This window comes from Mobula hypostoma, chromosome 4, assembly GCF_963921235.1.
Source record: "Mobula hypostoma chromosome 4, sMobHyp1.1, whole genome shotgun sequence".
Taxonomy (NCBI): Eukaryota; Metazoa; Chordata; class Chondrichthyes; order Myliobatiformes; family Myliobatidae; genus Mobula; species Mobula hypostoma.
In genome coordinates, this window is record NC_086100.1 from 132,420,332 (window position 1) to 132,447,301 (window position 26,970).

The window sequence follows — 26,970 nt, forward strand, 5'->3', positions numbered from 1 at the left end:
CAAAAGTTTTATATATACACATATAAATTTTATGTATTGTACTGTACTGCTGCCACACAAAAAAAACACGACATATGTGAGTGATGAGAAACCTGATTCTAATAGTGGGTCTCAATTGTGAACTGAGAGTGGGAAGAGGCCAGGGAGAGAGGAATCATGGTTAAGGAAAGGGGAAGGAAGATGGAAGAACCAGAGACATTTTGTCATGATTAATAAACCAACTGTATGGAATACAATGACCTTGCCTAGTGTCTCAGGGCTGGGTACGTCCGCACCCTCCGCCCAACACCTTGGCACAACTTCTCTGCCACTCGGCCCGCGGCACTCCACACTCGTCATTTCCTACATGCTTTGCTCATGTCAGATTTATAAACTCGCTCTCTGCTCCGTGTTAACAGACATAGTACTGTGCAAAAGTCTTAAACAGCCTAGCTATAAATATGTGCACAAGACTTTCATACAGTACTGTATGTTCCAGTAAGAAGGAAGGACAAGGATGGCAACATTTGATGTTGATAGAGGTGATGAATTTAGTGAAGAAGAAAAATGAAAAATATGTAAAGCTTAGGAAGCTATAGCTATAAATCAGACACAGCCCTTGAGAATTATAAAGAAGCTAGAAAGACAAACTCAAGAAAAGAATTAGAAAAGCCAGGAGGGACAATGAAAATTCCTTGGTAAGTAGGATTAAAAAGAATCCCATTACATACTGTACATCAGGAGCAAGAGGATAACTGGGGAAAGGGCAGGACCACTCAAGGATAAAGGGGGGATACATTTGCTTAGATGTGGACGATGTGAGTGAGGTTCTTAATGAGTACTCTACATCAGTATTTACCAAGGGGAATGACATGGAGCATAGTGAGATCAGAGTTGAGGGTGTTGATATGCTAGGGCACTTCAAGGTAAAAGGAGGAGGTAGTGTTGGGTCCCCTAAAGAGCATGAATCCCCACAGTCTGATGGGATATGCCCCAGGTTATTGAGAGAGGCAAGAGAAGAGATTGCTGGGGCTTTCACTAATATCTTTGTGTCCTCTCCAGCCACAGGTGAGGTCCCAGAGAAGTAGCAAATAGCTCGTTTTGTTCCATTACTCAAGAAGGGAACCACAGATAATCTTGGAATCTATAGACCAGCAAGTCTATTAGTCGTAGAAAAGTTACTGGACAGAATTCATAGGGATAGGATTTATGAGCATTTGGAAAACCATAGCCAAGGAGAGCCTGCATGGCTTTGTGTGGGGCAAGTCGTATCTTACTAACTTGATTGAATTTTTTGACAAGATGATGAGGGTGTTTGATGAAAGCAGAGGAGCTGACAATGTAGCTTAGTAAGGCGTTTGATAAAGGTTCTCATGGGAGGCTCATTCAGAAGATTAAGATGCACGGGATCTATAGTAAATTGACAGCATGTATTCACAACTTCCTTGCCCATAGAAGACAGTGGGTAGTGGTCAAGGGGACTCTTTCTAGCTGGAGGTCTGTGATTAGTGATGTTCCCCAGGGATCTTTACTGGGAACTCTATCTGTGATGTACAGTGCCAATAAAAAAGTATTCACCCCCGCCCCCCCAGAAGTTTTCAAGTATTATTGTTTTACAACATTGAATCACAGAGGATTTAATTTGGCTTTTTTGACACTTATCAACAGAAAAAGTCTCTTTTGTGTCAAAGTGAAAAAGATCCTGACAAAGTGATCTAAATTAATTACAGATATAAAACACAAAATAATTGATTGCTTAAGTATTCACCCGTTGTTGATATGACACACCAAATCATCACTGGTGTAGCCAACTGCTGGTGGGTCGGTATCCAGTCAAAAACTACGCCATGAAGACAAAAGAACACCACAAGCAACTCCACAAAAAGGTTATTGAATAGCACAAGTTAGGAGATGGAAACAAGAACATTTCCAAGTCATTGAATATCAATTATCCAGAAGTGGAAAGAATATGGCACAGCTATAAATCTGCCTGTAGCAGACTGTCTTCAAAAACTGAACAACTGTGCAAGAAGAGGACTAGTGAGGGAGGCCACCAAGAGACCTATGACATCTCTAGAGGAATTACATACTTCAGTGACTGAGATGTGAGAGACTACGCATACAACAACTGTTGTCTGGGTGCTTCACCAGTCACAGCTTTATGGGAGAGTGGCAAAGAGAAAGCCACTGTTGAAAAAAACCTCATATGCCGTCTTGGCAAGAGTTTGTCCAAAGGATGTGAGAGACTTTAAAGTCAGCTGGAAGAAGGCTCTATGTCTGATGAAACCAAAATCGTGCTCTTTGGCCATCAGACTAAACATGGTACATCACAGAAAATACACCCTACTGTGAAGCATGGTGGTGGCTGCATCATGCTGTGGGGATGCTTTACTGCAGCATGCCCTGGAAGGCTTGTGATGGTAGAGGGTGAAATGAATGATGGAATCCTAAAGAAAAACCTGATGCAGTCTGCAAGAGAACTGCAACATGGAGGGAGATTTGTTTTCCAGCAAGACAATGGCCACAAGCATAATGTCAAGCTACACAGGAATGGCTTCAAAACAACCAAGTTAATGGCCTGGAGTGGCCAGAGTCAGAGTCCAGACCTCAATCTAATTGAGAATTTGTGGCTGGACCTATATGGATGAGTGTATGCCTACAAAGACTTATTGTACATTCCCAAACCAAAGGCCGTAGTTGAACCAGGAAGTACGTCGTCTGCTGAAGGCTAGATCTGTGGCATTCAAGTCTGGCAACCCAGGCCTGTATCTGAAAACCAGGTATGATTTGCGGAGGGCTATTTCAAGGGTGAAAGGACAAATTTGAATGTGGTCGGAGGCAATATCAGATGCATGGCAATTCTGGCAGGGACTGCAAGATATTACTTCCTACAAAGCGAAACCAAATAGCATGAATGGCAGTGATGCTTCACTACCAGATGAACTCAACGCCTTCTATGCACACTTTTAAAGGGAGAACACAACTACAGCTGTGAAGATCCCTGCTGCACCTGATGACCCTGTGATCTCTGTCTCAGAGGCCGATGTTAGACTGTCTTTAAAGAGAGTGAACCCTCGCAAGGCAGAAGGTCCCGAAGGAGTAACTGTTAAGGCTCTGAAAACCTGTGCCAACCAACTAGCAGGAGTATTCAAGGACATTTTCAACCCCTCACTACTACAGGCAGAAGTTCTCACTTTCTTCAAAAAGGCAACAATTATATCAGTGCCAAAGAATAATGTGGGCTGCCTTAACGACCATTTCCCGGTAGCACTCACATCAACAGTGATCAAATGCTTTGAGAGGTTGGTTGAACTCCTGCCTCAGCAAGAATCTGGACCCATTGCAATTTGCCTATCACAATAGATCAATGGCAGACACCATCTCCATGGCTCTTCACGTGGTTTTAGACCACCTAGACAACACAAACACCTACGTCAGGATGCTGTTCATTGACTATAGCTCAGCACTTAATACCATCATTCCCACAATTGTGATTGAGAAGTTGCAGAACCTGGGCCTCTGTACCTCCCTGTACAGTGAGGAAAATGTAAGGATATGCACATTGTGTAGGTAGAAGAGATTAGTTTAGTTCGCTATTTGATTACTAATTTAATTTGTTCCTCACAACACTGTGGGCTGAAGGGCCTGTTCCTGTGCTGTATTGTTTTATGTTCTATATTCTCATTTGATTCAGATATTGTATTGTGGAAACTGAATAATATATCAGTTAATTAACTTGCAAGCACTTTTGAAACAAGAAATTACTTGCAAGCAAAAAACAACAATTAAGTAATTTTAAAATTAAGACAATTCAACTTTATTTTCTTCCAGGCTGGACAGATACAAAAAAAAACAGGTAGGCAAATTTTTCTCGAAGACATCTAGTATTTTAGTTCTTTTCTGTATATCCTCAAACAAATCAACTTTTAAAATATTATTTTATACAAAATACAAAATATTAGAGTTCCTTTTTCTTAGTTAAAGCAAAAAAGTGGTTGTCAGAACTGTACTATCTTAATCTATCCAAGACACAAGCAACTAGAAAGTAGTAATTTCACTACTCTTTAATAATATCAGAGGTAAAACAAACAGTGAAATATTCAAGGCTACTAAAATCAACAGAAAATAAGGAAGAAATATGGAAGTGCAATTGACTCATGCATAGTCCTCCAATTATGAAAAAAACTGTGTATCTACCTCAAGCTACCTTTGAAAGAACTTGTAAAATGGGATTGTGTTTATTAGCCTTATTCTTATAATCCTTTCTTATGTGGTTTTGAAACTCACTGAGATAGGTGTCTAAACTACATGAGAAAGACAGGCCCCCTGGAACCAAGCTGCTGAGCATCATTCTAAACACAGCTGTTGAGAAGCAGGAACTGGAGCTGGGCCAAAGTTTTGGAGCTACATTAAGGTCTTATAAAGTAAATTCCAGACAAGGTCAACCAATTCATCTTTCAAAGATAAGGAACAGGTGGTTTTATGTTTGGTACTTTCCATTCAATCCTACCAACTGCAACATGATCTGGACGTATCCAAAAGAAATTTAATGCAAATGATTATATAACCAAAAAAGTAGCGGGGTGTACGGAGTCTTTGCCAATGAATCAAGACACTGACAAAGAGCAAGGCAACAGCTGAATTATCCTTTTTAAAATATTATATTATTAAATATGGCTATAAGAATGATGTGCAACTAATAGCTTTTTGTCCCAAAAGCTTAACTTGCTGCATTCCTATCCAACATCATTTACCTGCAGCATTTGCTGCCACATTACACGTTTCAATACAAAATAAATCAGAGATGAATACAAATTTGGGCTATTGAACAACGTCACCACAACATGCCCATCTGCATTCAATTCTGATACAATGTGTAAAATTATAAAAGGGTGGTGCAACTCTCCTGGCATAAAACCATATAATTAAAACTGATATGGCATGTTGGCATGGAAAGCACCTAGGAAGTAAAATCTAATTATGGCCAAAGTGAGCACAGCCTGAGCATCTGGGAAAAGTTTCACAGCCTCACTATTTGAAGCATGCTACTCTTCTTTGTTTATATTATCTCTCACCAATTATCTACTTGAACCTATTTGATAGAAAGACCACTATAATTACAACAATGTTTGTGTCACCTTTATTCTGCCCTTGCCCCACCTATTCTGCAACTGAATACTATTTTCCCTCTTCAAGTTTGACAGAAGTTTTTCTATCTGAAACCTTCACTCTCCCCTCTCATTCAGGCCTGACCTGAATATTTCCAGCATTTTCTGTTTTTACTCTAGATTCAACCTTCAACCTCTATAAAAGCATCTTCTGAAGGGACTGATTCCCCTGTGATATCCTAGTTCAGCTGTCCATTTCCACTTATCACTTCGGCCTTAACATTTCTGATAACCATCTTATTGCCCCCCTGCTTTCACACATGTTGCTAGTTATTTCAGTTTTTATTTGTTCATTTTTTTCTTCCCTTCTTTAAGTCTAAAGTTCTCTCATGGATGAGATATTTGGCTTCCAATAACCACATCATCTTTCTCTGTATCAGAAATGCCTAGAGGCAGCAAAGATTGCCACCTTATACCCACTTACTTCCATGATGCTATAAGCACAGCAAGTGCAGCTTTGATGTCAAGGACTACTACTCTTAGTCTCATCTCTGAATTCAGTTTGTCAGTTCCGGTTTAAGATGGCGTCGCTGAAAGTGGGCGCCAACTTACTGGCAGTTCTCAAAGCAAGAATTACAACTAAATACTTTATTAATATCACTTTTTCATTAAAAAAAATCTAGCATTCAACACCACAAATCCCTCCAGGCTCGACAAAAAGTTCACAGACCTCGGCCTTCACCCTGACTTGTGTAGCTGGATCCTGGACTTCCTGTCAGATTCTCTGCAGGTGGTAAGAGTGGGCTCTACACCTCTGTCCCTCTGACCCTCAACACACGTCTCCCTTAGGGCTATGTCCTAAGCTCCCTCTCCGTATATCCACGATTGTGTTGCCACCCACAGCTCCAATCTACTAATTAAATTTGCTGACGACACTACACTGATTGGCCTAATCTCAAATAATAATGAGGCAGCCAACACGGAGGAAGTCATCACCCTGACACAGTGGTGTCAAGGAAACAATTTCTCCTTCAACGTTACAAAAACAAAGGAGCTGGCTGTGGACTACAGGGGAAATGGAGACAGGCTAACTCCTATTGACATCAATGGATCTGGGGTTGAGAGGGTGAAAAGCTTTAAGTTCCTCGGCATAAACATCACCGAGGATCTCACGTGGTCTATACATATGGGTTATGTGGTGAAAAAGGCATAACCACACCCCTTTCACCTCAGACAGCTGAAGAAGTTTGGTATGGGCTCCCAAATCCTAAGAACTTTCTATAGGGGCACAATTGAGAGCACCCTGACTGGCTGCATCACTCCCTGGTATGGAACCGGTACTTCCCTCAATTGCAGGACTCTGCAGAGAGTGGTGCAGACAGCCCAGTGCATTTGTAGATATGAACTTTCCACTATCCAGGTCATTTACAAAGAACGTGTGTAAAAAGGACCCGAAGGATCATTGGGGACCCGAGTCACACCAACCACAAACTGTTCCATCTGCTACCTTCCAGGAAACGGTAACATAGCATTAAAGCCAGGACCAGCAGGCTCCTGGACAGCTTCTTCCACCAGACCATCAGACTGATTAATTCATGCTGACACAATTGTATTTCTATGCACTTATTGACTGTCCTGTTGTATTTACTATTTATTATAAATTACTATAAATTGCACATCGCACATTTAGATGGAGACATAACATAAAGATTTTTACTCATGTATATGAAGGATGTAAGTAATAAAGTCAATTCAATTCAGTAAATGATCACCACAAACAATGAGGAGATGAGCAAAGGTGAAGGGTTTCAGGGTTGAGACATGCAGGTGCAAGCGAGATCAAGGCATATTTGAGGAGAAGTGGTCAGAGCTGGAGCGAGCGGAGGAGTTTTGGAGCCTGTCCACGTAAACCAAGAGCGAAGTTTGATTGATTTAAGTGCCAAGCCAATTTGGTCCAGGCCCAGAGCATATCTATGCAACAGAGCCTGGGTCTTTGAGTGAGGAATGAAACAATGTTAATACAATGTAACACCTGGGCTGAATGGATTGAAAAGGCAGGGTGTCGGGAACAGAGTGAGGATTGGGCCAGTTCTGCTTGCTGCTCCAAGGCATTTGCTCCGAGCTTCATGCCTATGGACTCACTTTCATTTTTGAATGCTATTTGCTTGCTTTCATTGTTTGCATTATTTGTTTTTTCTCTCTCTGCACATTGGCTGTTCGTTGGATTTTATTTTTTAATGCGTTCGTTTGGATTTCTTGTTTTGTGGCTGTAAGCCTGTAAGGTTGTATATAGTATATATACTGTATACATACATAATGTATTTGTGACTCCTCAGATAGTGAAGCAGTTCATACCCGAATGCAGTGGGGCCTGGACAATATCCAGGCTTGGGCTCACAAGTGGAAAGTAATATTCAAACCACACAAGTGCAAGGCAATGACCATCTCCAACAAGAGAGGCTCTAACCATTGTTCCTTGACATTCAGTGGCATCACCATCACTGAATCCCCTACTATCAACATCCAGGGGGTTACAAGAGACTGCACTGGTCTAACCATTTAAACGCCATGGCTACCAAAGCAGGTAAAAGGCTAGGAATCCTGCAGCGTGTAACTCGCCTCCTGACTCTCCAAAGTCTGTCCACTATCTACAAAGCTCAGGTCAGGAGTGTAATGGAATATTCGCCACTCACCTGGATGAGTGCAGCTCCATCAACACTCAAGAAGCTTGACATCATCCAGTACAAGGCAGCCTACTTGATTAATATGCCTCATATTACTTTATCCATATATTTATTAAATCTGGTATTATATCTTCCTCTTTGGAAACTAAAATGTCTGCAAAGTTCCCTTTATTTAAAAAAAAGATACGGTATTCATTAAGTATCTCTAACCTCAAAGTATATTTTTGCTCTCTAATAGGCCTACATATTAATGTATTTATAAAACATTTCTGAGGTTTTCTTACCCAGTTATCAAGTCCCATCCCCATTATTTCTTATATTCTTCCTTTCACTCTTGCACTTTCTAAACTCCATTAAGCTTTCTTGCAGTATTGAGCTCTTAGTATTTATCAAAACCCCTTTTTCTTTTAAAAAAAAGTTACCTTACCCTGACAAACAACAGGAATTCTGCAGATGCTGGAAATTCAAGCAACATACATCAAAGTTGCTGGTGAACGCAGCAGGCCAGGCAGCATCTATAGGAAGAGGCGCAGTCGACGTTTCAGGCCGAGACCCTTCGTCAGGACTAACTGAAGGAAGAGTGAGTAAGGGATTTGAAAGCTGGAGGGGGAGGGGGAGATGCAAAATGATAGGAGAAGACAGGAGGGGGAGGGATGGAGCCGAGAGCTGGACAGGTGATAGGCAGAAGGGGATACGAGAGGATCATGGGACAGGAGGTCCGGGAAGAAAGACGGGGGGGGGGGTGACCCAGAGGATGGGCAAGAGGTATATTCAGAGGGACAGAGGGAGAAAAAGGAGAGTGAGAGAAAGAATGTGTGCATTAAAAAGAGTAACAGATGGGGTACGAGGGGGAGGTGGGGCCTAGCGGAAGTTAGAGAAGTCAATGTTCATGCCATCAGGTTGGAGGCTACCCAGACGGAATATAAGGTGTTGTTCCTCCAACCTGAGTGTGGCTTCATCTTTACAGTAGAGGAGGCCGTGGATAGACATGTCAGAATGGGAATGGGATGTGGAATTAAAATGTGTGGCCACTGGGAGATCCTGCTTTCTCTGGCGGACAGAGCGTAGATGTTCAGCAAAGCGGTCTCCCAGTCTGCGTCGGGTCTCACCAATATATAAAAGGCCACATCGGGAGCACCGGACGCAGTATATCACCCCAGTCGACTCACAGGTGAAGTGATGCCTCACCTGGAAGGACTGTTTGGGGCCCTGAATGGTGGTAAGGGAGGAAGTGTAAGGGCATGTGTAGCACTTGTTCCGCTTACACGGATAAGTGCCAGCAGGGAGATCAGTGGGGAGGGATGGGGGGGACGAATGGACAAGGGAGTTGTGTAGGGAGCGATCCCTGCGGAATGCAGAGAGAGGCGGGGAGGGAAAGATATGCTTAGTGGTGGGATCCCGTTGGAGGTGGCGGAAGTTACGGAGAATAATATGTTGGACCCAGAGGCTGGTGGGGTGGTAGGTGAGGACCAGGGGAACCCTATTCCTAGTGGGGTGGTGGGAGGATGGAGTGAGAGCAGATGTACGTGAAATGGGGGAGATGCGTTTAAGAGCAGAGTTGATAGTGGAGGAAGGGAAGCCCCTTTCTTTAAAAAATGAAGACATCTCCCTCATCCTAGAATGAAAAGCCTCATCCTGAGAGCAGATGCGGCGGAGACAGAGGAATTGCGAGAAGGGGATGGCGTTTTTGCAAGAGACAGGGTGAGAAGAGGAATAGTCCAGATAGTTGTGAGAGTCAGTAGGCTTATAGTAGACATCAGTGGATAAGCTGTCTCCAGAGACAGAGACAGAAAGATCTAGAAAGGGGAGGGAGGTGTCAGAAATGGACCAGGTAAACTTGAGGGCAGGGTGAAAGTTGGAGGCAAAGTTAATAAAGTCAACGAGTTCTGCATGCGTGCAGGAAGCAGCGCCAATGCAGTCGTCGATGTAGCGAAGGAAAAGTGGGGGACAGATACCAGAATAGGCACGGAACATAGATTGTTCTACAAACCCAACAAAAAGGCAGGCATAGCTAGGACCCATACGGGTGCCCATAGCTACACCTTTAGTTTGGAGGAAATGGGAGGAGCAAAAGGAGAAATTATTAAGAGTAAGGACTAATTCTGCTAGACGGAGCAGAGTGGTGGTAGAGGGGAACTGATTAGGTCTGGAATCCAAAAAGAAGCGTAGAGCTTTGAGACCTTCCTGATGGGGGATGGAAGTATATAGGGACTGGACATCCAAGGTGAAAATAAAGCGGTGGGGGCCAGGGAACTTAAAATCATCGAAAAGTTTAAGAGCGTGAGAAGTGTCACGAACATAGGTCGGAAGGGATTGAACAAGGGGTGATAAAGCAGTGTCGAGGTATGCAGAAACGAGTTCGGTGGGGCAGGAGCAAGCTGAGACAATAGGTCGGCCAGGACAGGCAGGTTTGTGGATCTTGGGTAGGAGGTAGAAACGGGAAGTGCGGGGTGTGGGAACTATAAGGTTGGTAGCAGTGGATGGGAGATCCCCTGAGCGGATAAAGTCGTTGATAGTGTGGGAGACAATGGCCTGGTGCTCCTTAGTGGGGTCACGATCGAGGGGTAAATAAGAGGAGGTATCCGCGAGTTGTCGCTGTGCCTCGGCAAGGTAGAGGTCAGTACGCCAGACTACAACAGCACCCCCCTTATCAGCGGGTTTAATAATAATGTTAGGATTAGTGCGGAGGGAGTGGAGAGCAGAGCGTTCCGAAGGAGTGAGGTTGGAATGGGGACAAGGTGCGGTGAAGTCGAGACGGTTGATGTCCCGTCGGCAGTTGGCAATAAAGAGATCCAGAGCAGGCAGAAGACCAGAGCGGGGTGTCCATGAAGAAGAGGAGGGATGAAGACGGGAGAAGGGGTCATCGGTGGGGGTGGAAGAGTCCTTGCCGAAGAAGTAGGCTCGGAGACGGAGACGGCGGAAGAAAAGTTCCGCATCATGGCGAACACGGAACTCGCTGAGGTGTGGGCGAAGGGGGACAAACGTGAGGCCCTTACTGAGAACAGAGCGTTCTGCCTCCGACAGTTGAAGGTCGGAGGGGATGGTAAAGACCCGGCACGGATGAGAGCTGGGATCAGAGGGGGGAGGGGGGAGGCTGGGGGTGTCAATGGAGAGGGGAGGGTTGGGGTGAGAGGAAGATGGAGCCTCTGAGGGCCCAGGAGTTGACGGTGGGATCTGAGGAAGACGGGGCTGCGGAGTGGTGGTGGGGGAAGGGGAGACGGGAGTCACAATAGCAGCACATAAAGACCCGGCCTTACCCTGTGTGTGTGGCGGGGGTGGGGTGGGGGGCACAGTTCTATAGTGGCTGGCCTAACACTACAGCTCCAGCAATCCAAGTTCAATTCCACTGTTTTGTGTGAAGAGTTTGTCTGTTCTCTCTGTGACCCTGTGGGTTTCCTCCAGGTGCTCTGGTTTCTCCCATATTCCAAAGATGTACTAATTAGTAAGGGGTAGTAAATTGTGCTCATGACATGTTGGTGCCAGAAGCACAATTGATAGTTGCAGGCTGCCCCGAGTATATTTTCAGACTGTGTTGGTTGTTAATGCAAAAGACACATTTCACTGTGTGTTTCAATGTACATGATTTTAAAAAAAGCGCTGATCTGTATGCAGTTTGACATTCTTTACTGTTATTTCCCTGAGTTTCTTTTCAGAAATATACCTCTGAATATGCATCTCCCTGTGGACTGGAGTTCTATGATGCATTCCAGTAGGCCTTGTCTCTTTTTTATTCACTTTAATCCATTTGGTCTCATTTAATACTCCTCCTGCAATATAACTTTTTCCTCACAGCTACAAATTAACAGTTTAACTAGACTATGTTTATCCTCCAGATTCTTAGTCCACATCTTTGATTACGAGTCCAGGGGAATAACCAGTATGTTACTGGATCCATTATGAGTAGATTGCTCTTGAGATCTACTATCTAGTACAGGCTAATAAGATGGTATAACTTTGAAAACATACATGATTTCCAAAACCCTCATCATCTCTTAGCTACAATATTATCCACTCCCATACTGTAAAAGGACTAGATGGGATGGAGTTTGTCAAATGTGTTCAGGAAAGTTTTCTTAATTAGTGCATAGCAGTCCCAACGCAATAGTGTGCATACTTGATCTGCTGATAGGGAATGAGACAGGGCAGGTGACAAAAGTTTGTGTAACCGAACACTTGGCAAACGGTAATCATAATGCCATTAGTTTCAAAGCAAATATGCAAAAGTAGATAGGTCTGATCGGTGGGTTGAGATTCTAAATTGGACAAAGGCCAATTCTGATGCTATCAGAAAGTATCTGCCAAGTGTGCATTGGGACAGGCTGTTTTCTGGCAAAAGTGTACTTGCTAAGTGGGAAGCCTTCAAAAGTAAAATTTTGAGAGTACAAAGCTTGTATGTGCCTGTTAGGATATAGGGTAAAGATAGCATGTGTAGGGAACCTTGGTTTTAAGTGATATTGAGGACCTGATTAAGGGGGAAAAAGAAAGGAGGCGCATTGCAGGTAGGAACAAATAGGGTGTTTTTGGAGTATTAGAAATACTAGAGAGCAAGAAAGAAAGATTTCAGGAGGGCTAAAAGAAGGCATGAGGTTGCCTTAGCAGGCAAGGTGAAGGAGAATCCTGAGGGATTCTGCAAACATTTTAAGAGCAAAAGGATTGCAATGGCAAAAATGGTCATCTGAAAGATTAGAATGGTAATCCATGCTGGAGCCAAAAGAGATAGGGTAAATCTTAAATTAATTTTTTGCATCTGTATTTACTCAGGAGACAGTGTCTATTGAAGTAAGGAAAACTAGCATCAACTTCATGGACTCTATACAGACTACAGAGAAGCGGGTGTTTACTGTCTTGAGGCAAACTAAAGTGGATAAATCCTGAGGGTCTGACAAGGTGTTCCCTTGTACCCTGCAGAAGGCAAGTGCAGAAATTTCTGGGGCCCGAGCAGAGCTACTTAAAACCTCCCTAGTGACAGACAGGAAAGCTACCAGGAAAGTTGATGAAGACAAGGCAGTGGATGTTGTTTACATGGACATCAGCAAGGTATTTGACAAGGTCCCACATGGAAGGTTGGTCTAGAAGATTCGGTCGCTGAGCATTCAAAAGGAGGTAGTAAATTGGATTAGACATTGGCTTTGTAGGGGAAGACAGAGAGTGGTAGTAAATGGTTGCCTCTCTGACTGGAGGCCAGTGACTAGTGTAGTGCTGCAGGGATCAGTGCTGGATCCGTTGTTGTTTGTGATCTGTATCAACAATCTAGATGATAATATGGTTAACTGGAACAGCAAATTTTCTGGATGACACCAACACTGGGGAATGTAGGGGACAGCAAAGATGACTATCATGACTTGCAGCAGGATCTAGACCAGCAGGAAAAATGGGCTGAAAAATGGCAGATGGAATTTAATGCAGACAAGTGTGAGGTGTTGCACTTCCGTAGGACCAACCAGGGTAGGTCTTACACAATGAATGGTAGGGCACTGAAGAGTGCAGCAGAACAAAGGGATTTGGAAATACAGGTCCATAAGTGGTGAAATTGGTGCCACAGGTTGACAGGGTCATAAGGAAAGCTTCTGGCACATCGGCCTTCATAAATCAAAGTACTGAGTACAGGAGATGGATGTTATGTTGAAGTTGTATAAGACGTCGGTGAGGCCTAATTTGGAGTATCGTGAGCAGTTTTGGTCACCTACCTACAGGAAAGATGTGAATAAGGTTGAAAGAGTAGAGAAAATTGACAAGGATGTTGCCGGGTCTGGAGGACCTAAGAAATATGGAAAGACTGAATAGATTAGGACTTTATTCCTTGGAATGTAGAATATTGAGAGTAGATTTGACAGAGGTATACAATATTATGAAGGGTATAGATAGGATAAATGCAAGCAGGCTTTTTCCACTGAGATTGAGTGGGACTACAACCAGAGGTCATGGCTTAAGGGTGAAGATGAAAAGTTTAAGGGGAACATGAGGGGAAACTTCTTCACTCAGAGGGCCATTAGAGCGTGGAATGAGCTGTCAGTGTAAGTGGTGCATGCGAGCTCGATTTCAACGTTTATGAGAAGTTTGGATAGGTGCATGGGCGGTAGGGGTATCGGAGACTATGGTCCCAGTGCAGGTCGATGGGAGTAGGCAGTTTAAATGGCTCAGCACAGACTGTGGACCAAAGGGCTTGTTTCTCTGCTGTACTTTTCTATGACTCTATAATGCTAAATTAATTATTCCCTTGCACAGGTATTCTTGTCAAGATTTCAACAGTTTTTTCTGCAGTTGTTTAGAATGCAAGGATATTCCACAGACAGTAAAACAAATAATTTGTGGCAGCTAAAACTCAGTTTATATTCCCTTGTGGACAAAAATCAATGAGTTAATTTTATGTAAAGATATATAATAAGAAAATTAAGAGTCTATTTATTCTGGTGTGAGCATCCAGAGTAATAGGAAATAATTGAGAGGATTAGAGGGGCAGCAGTCATAAAAAACAGTTGTAACCCTCTCAGCGGACTCGTATACAAATTCAGCTTTAGTTAACACTCTTAACAGCCACGTCACTCAGCAGTGAGAAGGTCACCTTTCATAAACATGTATGTCTAGGGTTGGTATGATTTGGGGTTCAAATGATACTGCTCCTGTCTTCAACCTCTGCTAGTGCTGACTGTCAAGACCTCTCTCGGAAAGGGGTGTCTTCAGTCATTCTTAACAGTGTGACAAGTACTTCTTGAGCAACCAACATCGGACTCATCAGTGGAAAAGACATCTTCGGATTCCAACATCTTCTCAGTTAATCTCCTTTTCCTTTCCTTAGGTATCGGTGAATCACCAAGGTTGCATGTCTTTGATGTCAACTTCCTTGATCTAGGAGACTGTTTCTCTTACATTTCCCCCAGAAAACTAGAAATTACCGTAACAGGAAGAAAAGAGGGGCAATCGGAATCCCATGTGAGGGTAACATCCCTTCCTAAGGTGGGTATAACCATTACTCACAGCACCAAACCCATGGTCTGCGTAAAAGCACCGCCATTGTCCAAACCTCGCTTGAAGCTCGTCTCAAACAAACTGGCTCTCTCTCAGGAGTATTGACTCTTCCTCCTTGGAGCCATTCATCTGTGCAAAGCACTTCTTCCAATGGGGACTCTTCTTCCAAGGCATTCTGTGGCATCTTCCCTTCTGTCCTGCCCCACAGTTCCTGCCAAGAAACCCCATACTAGACTACTGTTTGTGACAAATCTCTCTCCGCCCTGCTCTCTAGAACCTTCACAAGATCCCACCATCCTGATTGATGCAACATTCCTAAGTTGAACAACAGCATTGCTTCTTTAGTCGAAACTGAAACATTCTACCCGCAGGACACATTGCTTTTGCAGAAAATTGCAAAATTGAAATACCTACAGCTTAGCAATAGAAATCTTAAACAGAGCATTACAAAGTGCAGAGCAGGGGTTCCCAACCCGAGATCCATTGACCCCCCCCCCCGCCCCCACCGGGTTAATGGTAGGGTCCAGGCATATAAAAGATAAAAGTTTGGAGATCCCTGGAGTAGCAAAATCAAAATTTAGTTCTGTTAAGTAGTTATAAATATTGAGTTAATTAATATTTTAAGACTGTAACAATTACGTTTGCATTGGTTAAGAATATACATAACAGGTGTAAGCTTGTAAGTTGGTCTGAGAAAAGAACTCATGTAACTAAATGGTTCCAGCGACTGAACTGCTATTCTTATTCTAACATCACAGTTGAGGCAAAGAATTAGGCCATAAACAGTGGGAGATGTGTCTACTCTTTTTCCATCTAGACATCTGTATATACAAGGATGTGGCTAAATGAAAGTGATGATTGTTACTAGATAGTGCTGGATGGTAGATCAGTTATTATTTCAACCAGCTGACATCTTTGTTGGATTCTCGTTCCAATCAACCTGTTTCAGACAATCACTCTAAACTGCACAAGTGTCAGTTTCCACTTACACCAGCTGTCCTGAAGCTGAAGTGAGTTTGCTAATTTACTGTCAAATTAGGGACCATGTGCACAGAAGTCACTGAGTTTATCACTAGCAAGATTAATTCCATTTAATCTTTTTTTAAATTGGCCTAAATTCAGTTCAATTCTTCCAGTCAGTGGTCAGCCTCTGACACGGTTTTGAATTAAAATTTCAATGGGCTGATATTTAGAAACCATTCTGATGCCTTATTAAAATATTAAAATTATTTGCACTATTATAAAACACATTTTTTCTCCAAGCAATTGCAACAATTTGGTTGTTTGTCCCTCAGCTTAAAACTTGCAAATGCTACAAGTTCAAGACATTCCAAGATTGGTATTCAAAACAAAATGTAATGAATATCCCAGGATATACTTAAACCCAATAATTATCAGAACACATTTTGTGCACACGTGTATAGAGATTTTGAAATCCCTCTCAAATAAAGTGATAATAACCAGTTGCATATTTTATCTAAATTGCAGCTTACACCACTTATGTTGACTTTTAAGTGGAAAGACTTAACCAAAGCAAAAAAAACATGAAATTCATTATCTTGAATTTCTGCTAATCAGCATTATTCAGTGTAAATCAGGTAAGAGAAAGACTAAGGATAGGTATCATGTGCTATGACACCAAAGTTTTTGCCAGTCAGGTTGGAGGAGCAACACCCTATATTCCATCTGGGCAGCCTCCAACCTGATGGCATGAACATCGATTTCTTGAACTTCTGATAATTTCTCTCTCCCCCCCCCCCCCGCCCCCATCCTTCACCATTCACCATTCCTATTTTTCCCTCTCACCTTAACTCCTTACCTGCCCATCACCTCCCTCTGGTGCTCCTCCCCCTTCCCTTTCTTCTATGGCCTTCTGTCCTTTCTTATCAGATTCCCCCTTCTCCAGCCCTTTATCTCTTTCACAATCGATTTCCTAGCTCCTTACCTCACCCCTCCCCCTCTCCAGGTTTCACCTATCACCTACTACCTCATACCTCTTCCTCCCATCGTCTTACTCTGATTTTTAATCTCTTTTTTCCCAGTCCTGATGAAGGGTCTTGGCCTGTAACATTGACTGTTTACTCTTATCCATAGATGCTGCCTGGCCTTGCATGTATTACTTTGATTTCAAGCATCTGCAGATTTTCTCTTCTTTGCTATTGAAAATCCTGTTGACATTCAATATACATTTCTTCAAAATCATATAGGACTCTAAAATCATTTACTGGCTTTAAGAAAAGTAAGAGAAACTAAAGCGAAATATTATCCATTATGACATTGAATGACTGCCATTTTATTAACATTTCTTTAAATCGGAGATAATCCAAGATACTTCAGGAATTTCTTTACTTTTTTTTCCCCTACAGTAATTTTAAACTACACTCAGCAAAGCCTTTTATCAATGAATATGAATGGAACATACAGAGTAAAAAGATAGCTCCATCACAGAACAAAATGATTCAAAAACAAACAGTAATGCAAGAAAAAGAATTGTAAAACAGTATATAGAAAATAGAGGAAGCACAAAGACAAATAAAATTTAATTCACTTCATAGACCATGATACAACAAAAATGTTTATTTTCTTAAAGCACTGCCACAAGAAAGCAGCATCCATCATCACCTGCCCCCCACCCCAAACCATCCAGGTCATGCTCTCTTCTTGCTGCTGCTATTGTACAGGAGCATAAGGTCCCACACCACCAGATTCAGGAACAGTTATTATCCTTCAACCAACAAGCTCCTAAATCTGCATTGATAACTTCACTCATCTCAACAATGAAATAATTCCACAACCTATGGACTCGCTTTCAAGGACCCTACAACTCATGCTCTCGGTATTATTTAATTATTACTGTTTTTCTATTTGCACAGTTTGTCTCCTTTAGCACATTGGTTGTTTGTCAGTCTTTGTTGTGTGTAGTTTTTCATTGATTCTATACTATTTCTTTCTTCTACTGAGAGTGCCTGCAAGAAAATGACATATACATACTTTGATAATAAATTTACTCTGAACTTTGAAAAAAGGCAAATAATAAAATTTTCTGGATTTTCTCCACAAGAAAGAAATGATTTATTTTTATCACCCAAAACATTAACTTATGATATGGCAATATTCAATGGTCACATTTATTCCTATTTAGTTTGCACTGAATGGACTGAACTCAAATAATTCAAAATTTCTGCTCCTTAACGTATGGGGTGGTTCTCAGAAATCTTTGAATTAAACACAGAAAAAAAAAAGAGACTTATTTCAGGCTATTTTTGCACAATATTTAACTTTATCAGGTCACTTAATTTTCTGTTTCTTGCTACATACAAAAAGAATGTTTAATCTCAGTGTAATTTCAATAATTTCCAAGTTCTCCTAAACTGATACGATATTGAAGTACAAACAGAAATAAATAATATCAGAACATGGTAGGCCTTTTCATATCAGAATGTGATAATATAGTGCAAGGATAACTTTATGAAGTTCAATAGATACATAGTCATCATTTCCCTTTCTAATCAGATTGCACAATCTGCAGCCGTTTTGTCTCCACTAATCAACTCCCTGCCTCTGTTGCTATTTTTACCCTTCTATCTCTCACTAGCTCAATCTGCTCATTAACCTTACTTCAACTAAATCCACTCTCATAGTCAGCTCCTGTCTGACTCCCTCACCTCAACTCTTCATACTGGTGATCTCCCATTTACATTTGCAGTCCTGAACAGAGTCTTGAGCTGAAGTGTCAATTATCTCCTTGCTTCTACAGATGCTGCCTGACTAGCTGAATTCCTCTGGCTGTTTGTTTTTGTTCCAGATTCTATCATCTGTAATCTCTTCTGCCTACATACACACTACTTTTTGTCAGAGGGCTGGAAAAATTGCATATTAACACAGGTGGTGAGGTTGAATGAAGATGTTTGGCAAGATCAGACATAAGATGGTCCTTAAGGATGTGTACTGGGATTTGAATGTTCAGTTGTTTAGTTGTTTAAGATCATGAATATACAGTAAAGATTTACAGATAAGGGAGGCAAGTTAAAAACGAGCACAGACAAACAGAGTGAGCTGGATCCAAGGAAAGTCAGGATACTTTCCTAGTTCTGAAGGAAGGGAAATGTGGAGGAGCCCAGTAACTGGAACAGTACATTCTACTAAAGCCTATAACCTATACTTTTTGGTAGACTTCAGATATTGTAGCAGTCACTTGTTTTAAAGCGAGTAAGCAGGGGATTTAAAGTTAGCAGGGCCTTTTGGACTTTTCGGTAGGCTTCGCACCCAGTAGATTAACTACTTCAAATTCAGCCTGTGGCCAGTTCCCAGAGGGTGTGACAATGACTGAGGCAGGTAGGGAGATTCTAGAAGCACTGCTGGAGGAGCCTTAGCTGTTGAGCCTGCCCGATAGATTTGAGATTGTTGCGCCCTGTGAGGATGAGAGTGGGCAGGAAGGGTAAGCAACCGAACCATGGCACTGTGGTTCAGGAAGCCATTCAAGAGGGAGAAGAGAAACATAGCTGTAATTGGGGATAGTTAGGGGAATAGACACCATTCCCTGTTGCAAGGATCAAGAGTTGCAAAGGCTGTGTTGTCTGCCTGCTGCCTAGGTTTGGGGCATTTTATCTGACCTGCAGAGGAATCTGAAGTCAGAGTGGAAAGATCACATTATTATGGTTGATGTGGGTACCAATGATGAACGAAGAACGAGGGAAGAAGTTCTGCTGCAGGAATTTGAACAGCTAGGGACTAAATTAAAATATAGAACCAAAAAGTTAATCTTTCGATCGTTACCTGAGCCACATGTAAATTGAAACAAAGAGAAAAAGATCACCGAATAAATGCTTGGCTCAAAGATTGGTGGTGGGAGAAATGAGCTTGAACTTGTGGGACATTGACACCAGTATTGGGGAAGGAGAGAGCTGTTCCAATGGGACGGGCTCCATCTGAATCATGCTAGGTCTAGGGTCCTGGCTGTGTATAGGCCTTTAAGCTAAATAGAATGGGGGGGGAGGGGTGTGGGTTCAACAGCTTGCAACAGTAAGGATAAAGTAAAAGGGAAGGACAGTGCACGAGAGGTAACAAGTCTCCATGATTTTAAAAAAAAGTTTAGAAAGGGGTAAGAATTTAACTTCCAGTAAAATAGAAACAAAATTGAAAAGGGTGATGAATTGATGGGCAGAATGTATTATACTTGAATGCACAAAGTATATGAAATAAGGTAGATGAGCTTGTAATGCAGTCAGAAATTGGCAGGTATGACACTGTGCATCACTGAGTTGTGGCTGAAAGAAGCTCACAGTTGAGTGCTTAACATCCAACGATACACATTGTATCGAAAGCAAAAGCAGGTGGGTAGAGGAGGTGGGGTGGCTCTGTTCAAATCTTCAAAAAAAAAGTGACATAGGACCAGATGACGTAGAATCATTGTAGTTGGAGTTAAGAAACTGCATGGATAAAAAGAGCCTGATGGGAGTTATGTACTGGCTTCTGAACAGTAGCCAGGATGTGGGAACAAATTACAATGGGAGATAGAAAAGCATGTATAAAGGGCAATGTTACGATTTCATGGGGGATTTCAATATGCAGGTAGATAATGCAGGAAAATCAGGTTGGTGCTGGATACCAAGAGAATGCCTATGAAATGGCTTTTTGGAGCAGCTTGCAGTTGAGCCCACTAGAGGAAAGGCAATTCTGGACTGGATGTTGTATAATGAATCAGATTTGATCAGGAAGCTTAAGGTAATGGAACACTTAAAAGAAAGTGATCATATGATAGAATTCACCTTGCAGTTTGAGATGGAGAAGCTAAAATCAGATGTATCAGTACTAAAATGGAATAAAGGGAAGTACAGAGGCATGAGATTGGATCTGGCCAAATTTGATTGGAAAGATGACAACAGAGCAGCAATGCTGGAGTTTCAAGGATTAACTTCTAGGAAGGCACAGGATGGGTTCATCCCGAAGAAGAAACATTTTAAAGGGAGAATGAAGCAACGGAGGCTGACAAAGGAAGAAAAAGACATCATAAAGCTGTGGAATACATTGCCACAGAAGGCTATAGAAGAAAAGTCATTGGGTATATTTAAAGCAGAAGTTGATAGGTTTTTTATTAGTAAGGGCATCAAAGGTTACAGGGAAAAAGCAGGAGAATGAGGTTGAGAGAAACAATAAATCAGCCATGATCAAATGACAGAGTGGACTAAATGGGCTAATTCTGCTCCTATAGCTTAAGGTTTTATGAAAACAAATTAGAAAACATGTACAAAAACTCAGCAAGTATTTTGCATCAGTCTTCACCATGGAAAACACCAACAGTATGCCAGAAGTTTGAGTGTCAGGGTATAGAAGTAAATATAATTGCTATTACTAAGCAGAAAGTGCTTGGGAAGCTGAAAGGTCTGAAGGTTGATGAATCACCTTAACCTGATGGTCCACACCCCAGTGTTCTGAAGGAGGTAGCTGAAGAAATTGTGGAGATATTAGTAAAGATCTTTCAATAATCACTAGATTCTGGAATAGATCTGGAGTACTGCAAAAGTGCAAATGTCATTACACTTTTTAAGAAGGGAGGGAGGAAAACAAACAGGAAATTATAGGCCAATTAGCCTGCCTTCAATGGTTGGCAAAATGCTATTGTCCATTATAAGGATGAGGTTTTGCAGTTCGGAGGCACATGATTAAATAAGCTGAAGTCAGCAAGGTTTCTTAAAGGGGAAATCCTGCCTGACCAGTGCCTTATAAAGCCTGAGCATTACAGCTTGCTTTAATATTCTAGTCCTCCCGAAATGGGAGGGCAGGTGGGCAAGGTTGAATAACCTTCTATCAGTTGTAACATACAAGGAGAGAGCCAATGTGGCTTAGCTGAAGGCATTTAATAGCAGCAATAACATCAGAGTGGCAAATGTCAGAACTATGTTCTGTTCGATTCTGCTTTTGATGTCAAAGGGTTCAAACATATTTCTTTGTCAGAGCTGACTTTACTGCGCATTGATAGATTTGGATGGCAGTTAAACTTCATTAACAGCTTTAATAAACTGCCACTCAGACCACTCACTGCCTTGGTGAGATCAATGAAGGAGTAAGTATAATGACATTCTTTGCTCCTCGCCAATCGCTTATAGCTGTCAAACTAAGATCATATTGAATGTAGGTTTCCCAATGTAAAAAAAAAATTCAGAGTAAACGTGTCCATTCAAGATCTACAACCAGGTCTGGCAAATACTTTCCCATGATGCTCAATAGCTTACTATCTCAGTAGTTGGCACAATCATAGTTCTCGTACAAGATTATAGTCTTTGCACTAACATATTCTGCAGTACAGACCCATGTCTCAAAGTCTGAGAAACTCAAGCAAATGCTGCAACAGTGACAGCACCCAACGTTTGTCAGTTTCAGATGAAAGACATCACCTGAAGCTTCACCGACAGTGATGATATTTCCTTGGAATACAGCTGAAGGCATGTTCCACACATCTTGACTTTGTTTATTACAATTGGTCTTTGGTTAGTGGGTGTGTTTTTTTGGCAGATTAACCTGTTGTCTTTTTGATCCCATGACATATGCCCATTGTATAGAGTGTCATGAAGACAAATAGGTTTTCTGGTAAACTTGTACCCAGCAGTCACTGGTATAACACTTAGCAATATATTTGATTTGATTTTGAGTATTTTCAATTTTTTTAAATTAAAGTTGGTGAAGATGGTTTATTTACCAGTGACAGGTTTTCTTGCAGCACTGTTGGCCTCAAACCAATCATCAACCTTTCATTTGTATTTCTGACACATTGAGAATGCAGAACTGTAAGAGAGGTTTCAGTTACATTTCAACAGATTTTTGCACTGTGTATGAGTGAGTTGGAGAGTGAAATAACAAAATAAATGCAAAGGTAAGCCATGTGGCCTCTCAAGCCAATACCACTATTCAATATAATAATAATCGATCTGCCCCAAGCTCATTTCTGCTGTTGTGCCAGTTCCCCATAACTCTCAATGTTCTGATCTAATTCCTCTTTAAATCCCAAATAACCTAACCTCCACAATCATTCAGAGCAAGAGTTCCTGAGTCACCACCAGCTGAGAGAAGAAGTTATACACTTCGGTTTTAAGTGACCATTCCCTAATCCTGTAAGTTTGTCCCATCATTTCAAATTCTAAACTTTTAGAAACATCTCAACACCTATGCTGTCATTGTCTCCTAGAGATCCTATGAGCTTAAAATTATCAACCCTCATTCTTCTAAACTCCTAAGAATATAAATCTAATTTTTCAGCTGCCTGTGATTGACAACATACTCATCCCAGGAATTAGCCTGCTGAATCCCTTTAGAACTTTCGCCAATAAACCTTGAAGAAGAAAAAAAATAGGTTCAACGATAAAGCTGGTAACTCCATGTAAATTTTACAAATATGAATTTTACACTAGGACCTTAATGAATGAAATTATTGATTTCAAAACATTCCATCATATAACCACCTTTCAATCATTTTCAATCAGACTGCATGACTGAATTACTCTGAGATAAGGAAACTAATTTGCTTCAAAAGCTTAACTTGCTTGCTTCTGATATTGAAACTGAAGATTACATTATTTCACACTGTCCAAAGCCAAAAAACGGGTCAACACATATAGCATACAGTATATCTCAAAAGGTGTTTGCAAGGTAATTTGTAGCTATATAATTTTGGCTTGGAATTTTACATTCACACACCCTGAAAAATACCTCCTCTGATTTATTGTAAATTCTGTATCCATGAGTACATTTCAAATGCTTTTTGATAATAACAATCATGATGAGAAAGTAATTTCCTCAGCCCAAAGGAAAATGATCAAAAATCCTATATCATGGGAATGTCTCTCCAAGTAGGAAATGATCATATTTCAGGAATCACATACTCTTGTAAACCCCTGCATGATATATATCCATGAAATAAATCAACTGACAGCATATGATAGTATAAAACACAATTATTCTGAACAGAATTCATTCATGGACAGGAAAAAAAGCATAAAATAGATTCAACTATGGTGTTGCAGTTGGGCAAGAATCATTTTCTGTGCCTAAAGGGCTGTTTAAGATTCTTTTATATCGAGATCACTAAAAAATTGCACACAATTGTACACCAGTTTCATTGCGAGATGATATAAATTTGAATGTAGACTTTTGCACTTTGCCTGGTACAGTTAATAAAGTAAACATAGAGTTTATGATAGTTATTAATTCTATTTCTACTCTATGTTCTGTCTGTTACAGAGGGTGAGAGGGTAAGAGGGGTGGTAGCCAGAGAACCAGGTCAGAAACTGGAGGAAATGAGTGTAGATGTCATGACCAATAGGAACAGGCAGGAGTAAGGTAATAAGACACATTGGGATGAACAGATTGAAGAGTGTGTGTTTTAATAGTAGGAGTGTTATGGGTAAGGGTAATCAACTTAAGAGCATGAATTAGTGTATGGAACCACGATGTTGTGGCCACAACTGAGCCTTGGTTGAGAGAAAGATAGAGCTGGATGCTTAATGTTCCAGGGTTTTGATGTACTAGAAAAGATCAAGATATAGGTAAACAACAGGAATTCTGCAGATGCTGGAAATTCAAGCAACACACATCAAAGTTGCTGGTGAACGCAGCAGGCCAGGCAGCATCTCTAGGAAGAGGTACAGTCGACGTTTCAGGCCGAGACCCTTCGTCAGGACTGGCAAAGGGTCTCGGCCTGAAACGTCGACTGTACCGCTTCCTAGAGATGCTGCCTGGCCTGTTGCGTTCACCAGCAACTTTGATGTGTGTTGCAAGATATAAGTAAGAAAGGAATGTTGGGGGACGCAGCGGATGGGACGGAGTTGCACCATTAATCAAGGAAATAGCACAGTTTCACTCAGAGGTTCTAAAAGAAGGTTCATCCTTTGAACCTGTATTGGTTATATGGGTAAAACACAAAAATAAGAAAGGTGTAATCATTCTAATGGGATTATATTACAGCCCCTCCCCCTACATAAGGAAGAGCCATACTGGACCTATGTTAGACAATGAAACTGGTCAGGTGACTAATCTTTCAGTTGGAAAATAGTTAGGGAACAGTGAATGCAACTCCTTAAATTTTGTTAACTATAGATGAGGATAAGTATGGGCCTTGTATGAACCTTGTAGAAGAATATTAAAGTAAAACAAAGGAAATTACATGAGTATTAGGCTGTAACTAAAAAGATTAAATGGGAACAGTTGTTTTTAGCCTAGTTTGCATCTGACATGTGTAGGGGTATTCAAAGACCAAAAGCACAGAGTAGAGAACAGTATGGAAGGAAGGACAAAGATAGTGAGGTAAAGGAACCTTGAATGTCAAGGAAATTGGTAAATTTAGTCAAGAAGTAAAAGAAAACATATGCAAGGTTTAAAAAGCTAAAATCAAACAGAGCCTTTGAGGATTATAAGGAAACCAGAAAAAAAATCAAAAAGGCATTAGGAAAACCATCTTGCGCTCATGTACAGAATGAACTTGGGGTCCAAGTTCATAGCTCCCTGATAGTGGGTACACAGGTTGATAGGATGGGAAAGAAAGCTATGGCACCCTTCCTTCTATTTATCGAAAACCTGAATTCAGGAGGTGGCAAATTATGTTGCAGCTTTATAAAACTCTAAGTTACACCCCATTACAGGAAGGATGTTGGAGAGAGTGCAGAAGAGTTTTACCAAGATGCTGCCTAGACTGAAGGCTAGCAAACTTGATTTATGTTTTCTGAAGCAGCAGAGGCTGAGGGATATCGAATAATGGTTTCTAAGATTATTAGAGGCATTAGATAGAGAAGACAGCCAGTACCTTTCTCCCCCAGGGTGAAAAGTCTAATATAAGAGGGCACAGATTTAAGCTGAAAGAGAGTAAATTCTAAGGAGATATGCAGTTCAAGTTTCTTGGTGGGTACTTGCAATGCACTGCCTGTGGTGAGGAAGAGGCAACATTGACTGGGCAATCAGGAGGCTCTTAGAATGTGCAGAAAATGCAAGGATATGGTTATTGTGCAGGAAAAAGACGACCTTAACTGGACACTTCATTACTAATTTAATTGTTTTGGCACAACATTGTGGGCCAAAGGGCCATTTCCTGTGCTGTAATGTTTTATTTTCTTGACATGGACAAGTGGAAACATGAACATTATTGTTAATTATATAGGGTAATGTTTGTGACCGTTAATGGAAACATTGACATTATCCCAAAAATTCCATATCAAAGTAAATAATAAGTATTTTTATATTTTTACAACTATGCTTCCAATTGCATTTCTTATTTATTCACTGTTAGTATAAATACACTAGTGCACTTGTTCTTTTTCTTGTATGTAGAAGTGCACTGTTCCAGCACAATTTCATGTGTCATTCCTTCCACTTGCTTGATACACAGTGCCACAGGGCAACAAAATGTTTTGTCTACTAAATTATTTCACCTATAAAGGTGTGTTATTCAATACAAGAAAGGCAACTTGGGCTGGAATTTAAAATTGTAACTTTTCAGATAGTAATCCAATAAATTACTCTCCATCGTCATCTCAAATTCAAAATATGGGTAGATTGTGATCTCCTTGAAACATTCCAAGTACAAAGTCCACCAACCACACGAGTTCAACAAGTGTTTACCATTTTAAAATAGATAGCATATATACACACACCAATAGTTTTTTTTTCTCTTTACACTTGTGTAAAGAAGAATGACAATAAACAATCTTGAATCTTGAAGGAGGAAACCTACATAAATTCAAAGGGAAGTCTAACTGGCAAATTACAATCATACAATACATTTAAGGCTATTTCAAGATAATGTGCACTGGCACACAACACTAATGCGGTCTATATTATTAGCAGGAATGGGCAAGAAAAACAAGCTCACCTGTGAACATTTTTGTCACCATTTTACTTTGTCTTCTGGCAGAGCAGACAAGCATCAGCCATGGTGGGAAAAACTCATGATGAGATGCTAGAAGCTCTGCAATAGTCCGTGTCAAGCCTGTTGGCTTTTGCTCTCCTTCAGCATAATTGCAGCCTTCATCAATAGAGTCCACAACAATAAAGAGATTCTGCTGAGGAGGTTTTATTCCCAAGAGTGGTAAGAGTACACACCTGAAATGAAGAGACATGAGAAATGTTACTAAATGCCAGTGTCCATCACTAAGTGTGAAATAAAAACATTTATACATTTTTCACTGGTACATCTGAAGCATAAAAAAATCTTATCCCTTTAAAATTTTGTTCCAACATAGCACAACTTG

The 26,970-nt window shown here is 41.1% G+C and overlaps 1 protein-coding gene across 1 annotated transcript in view; it reads right to left on the minus strand.

The window, feature by feature from the left end:
- The window catches only part of ankrd50 (ankyrin repeat domain 50), a 113,711-nt gene that overhangs the window by 43,840 nt on the left and 42,901 nt on the right, over positions 1-26,970 (minus strand). Inside the window, exon 2 of the mRNA XM_063046543.1 lies at positions 26,592-26,821. Coding sequence (XP_062902613.1) covers positions 26,592-26,821 — 230 coding nt within the window. The remainder of the gene's footprint in view (positions 1-26,591; positions 26,822-26,970) is intronic.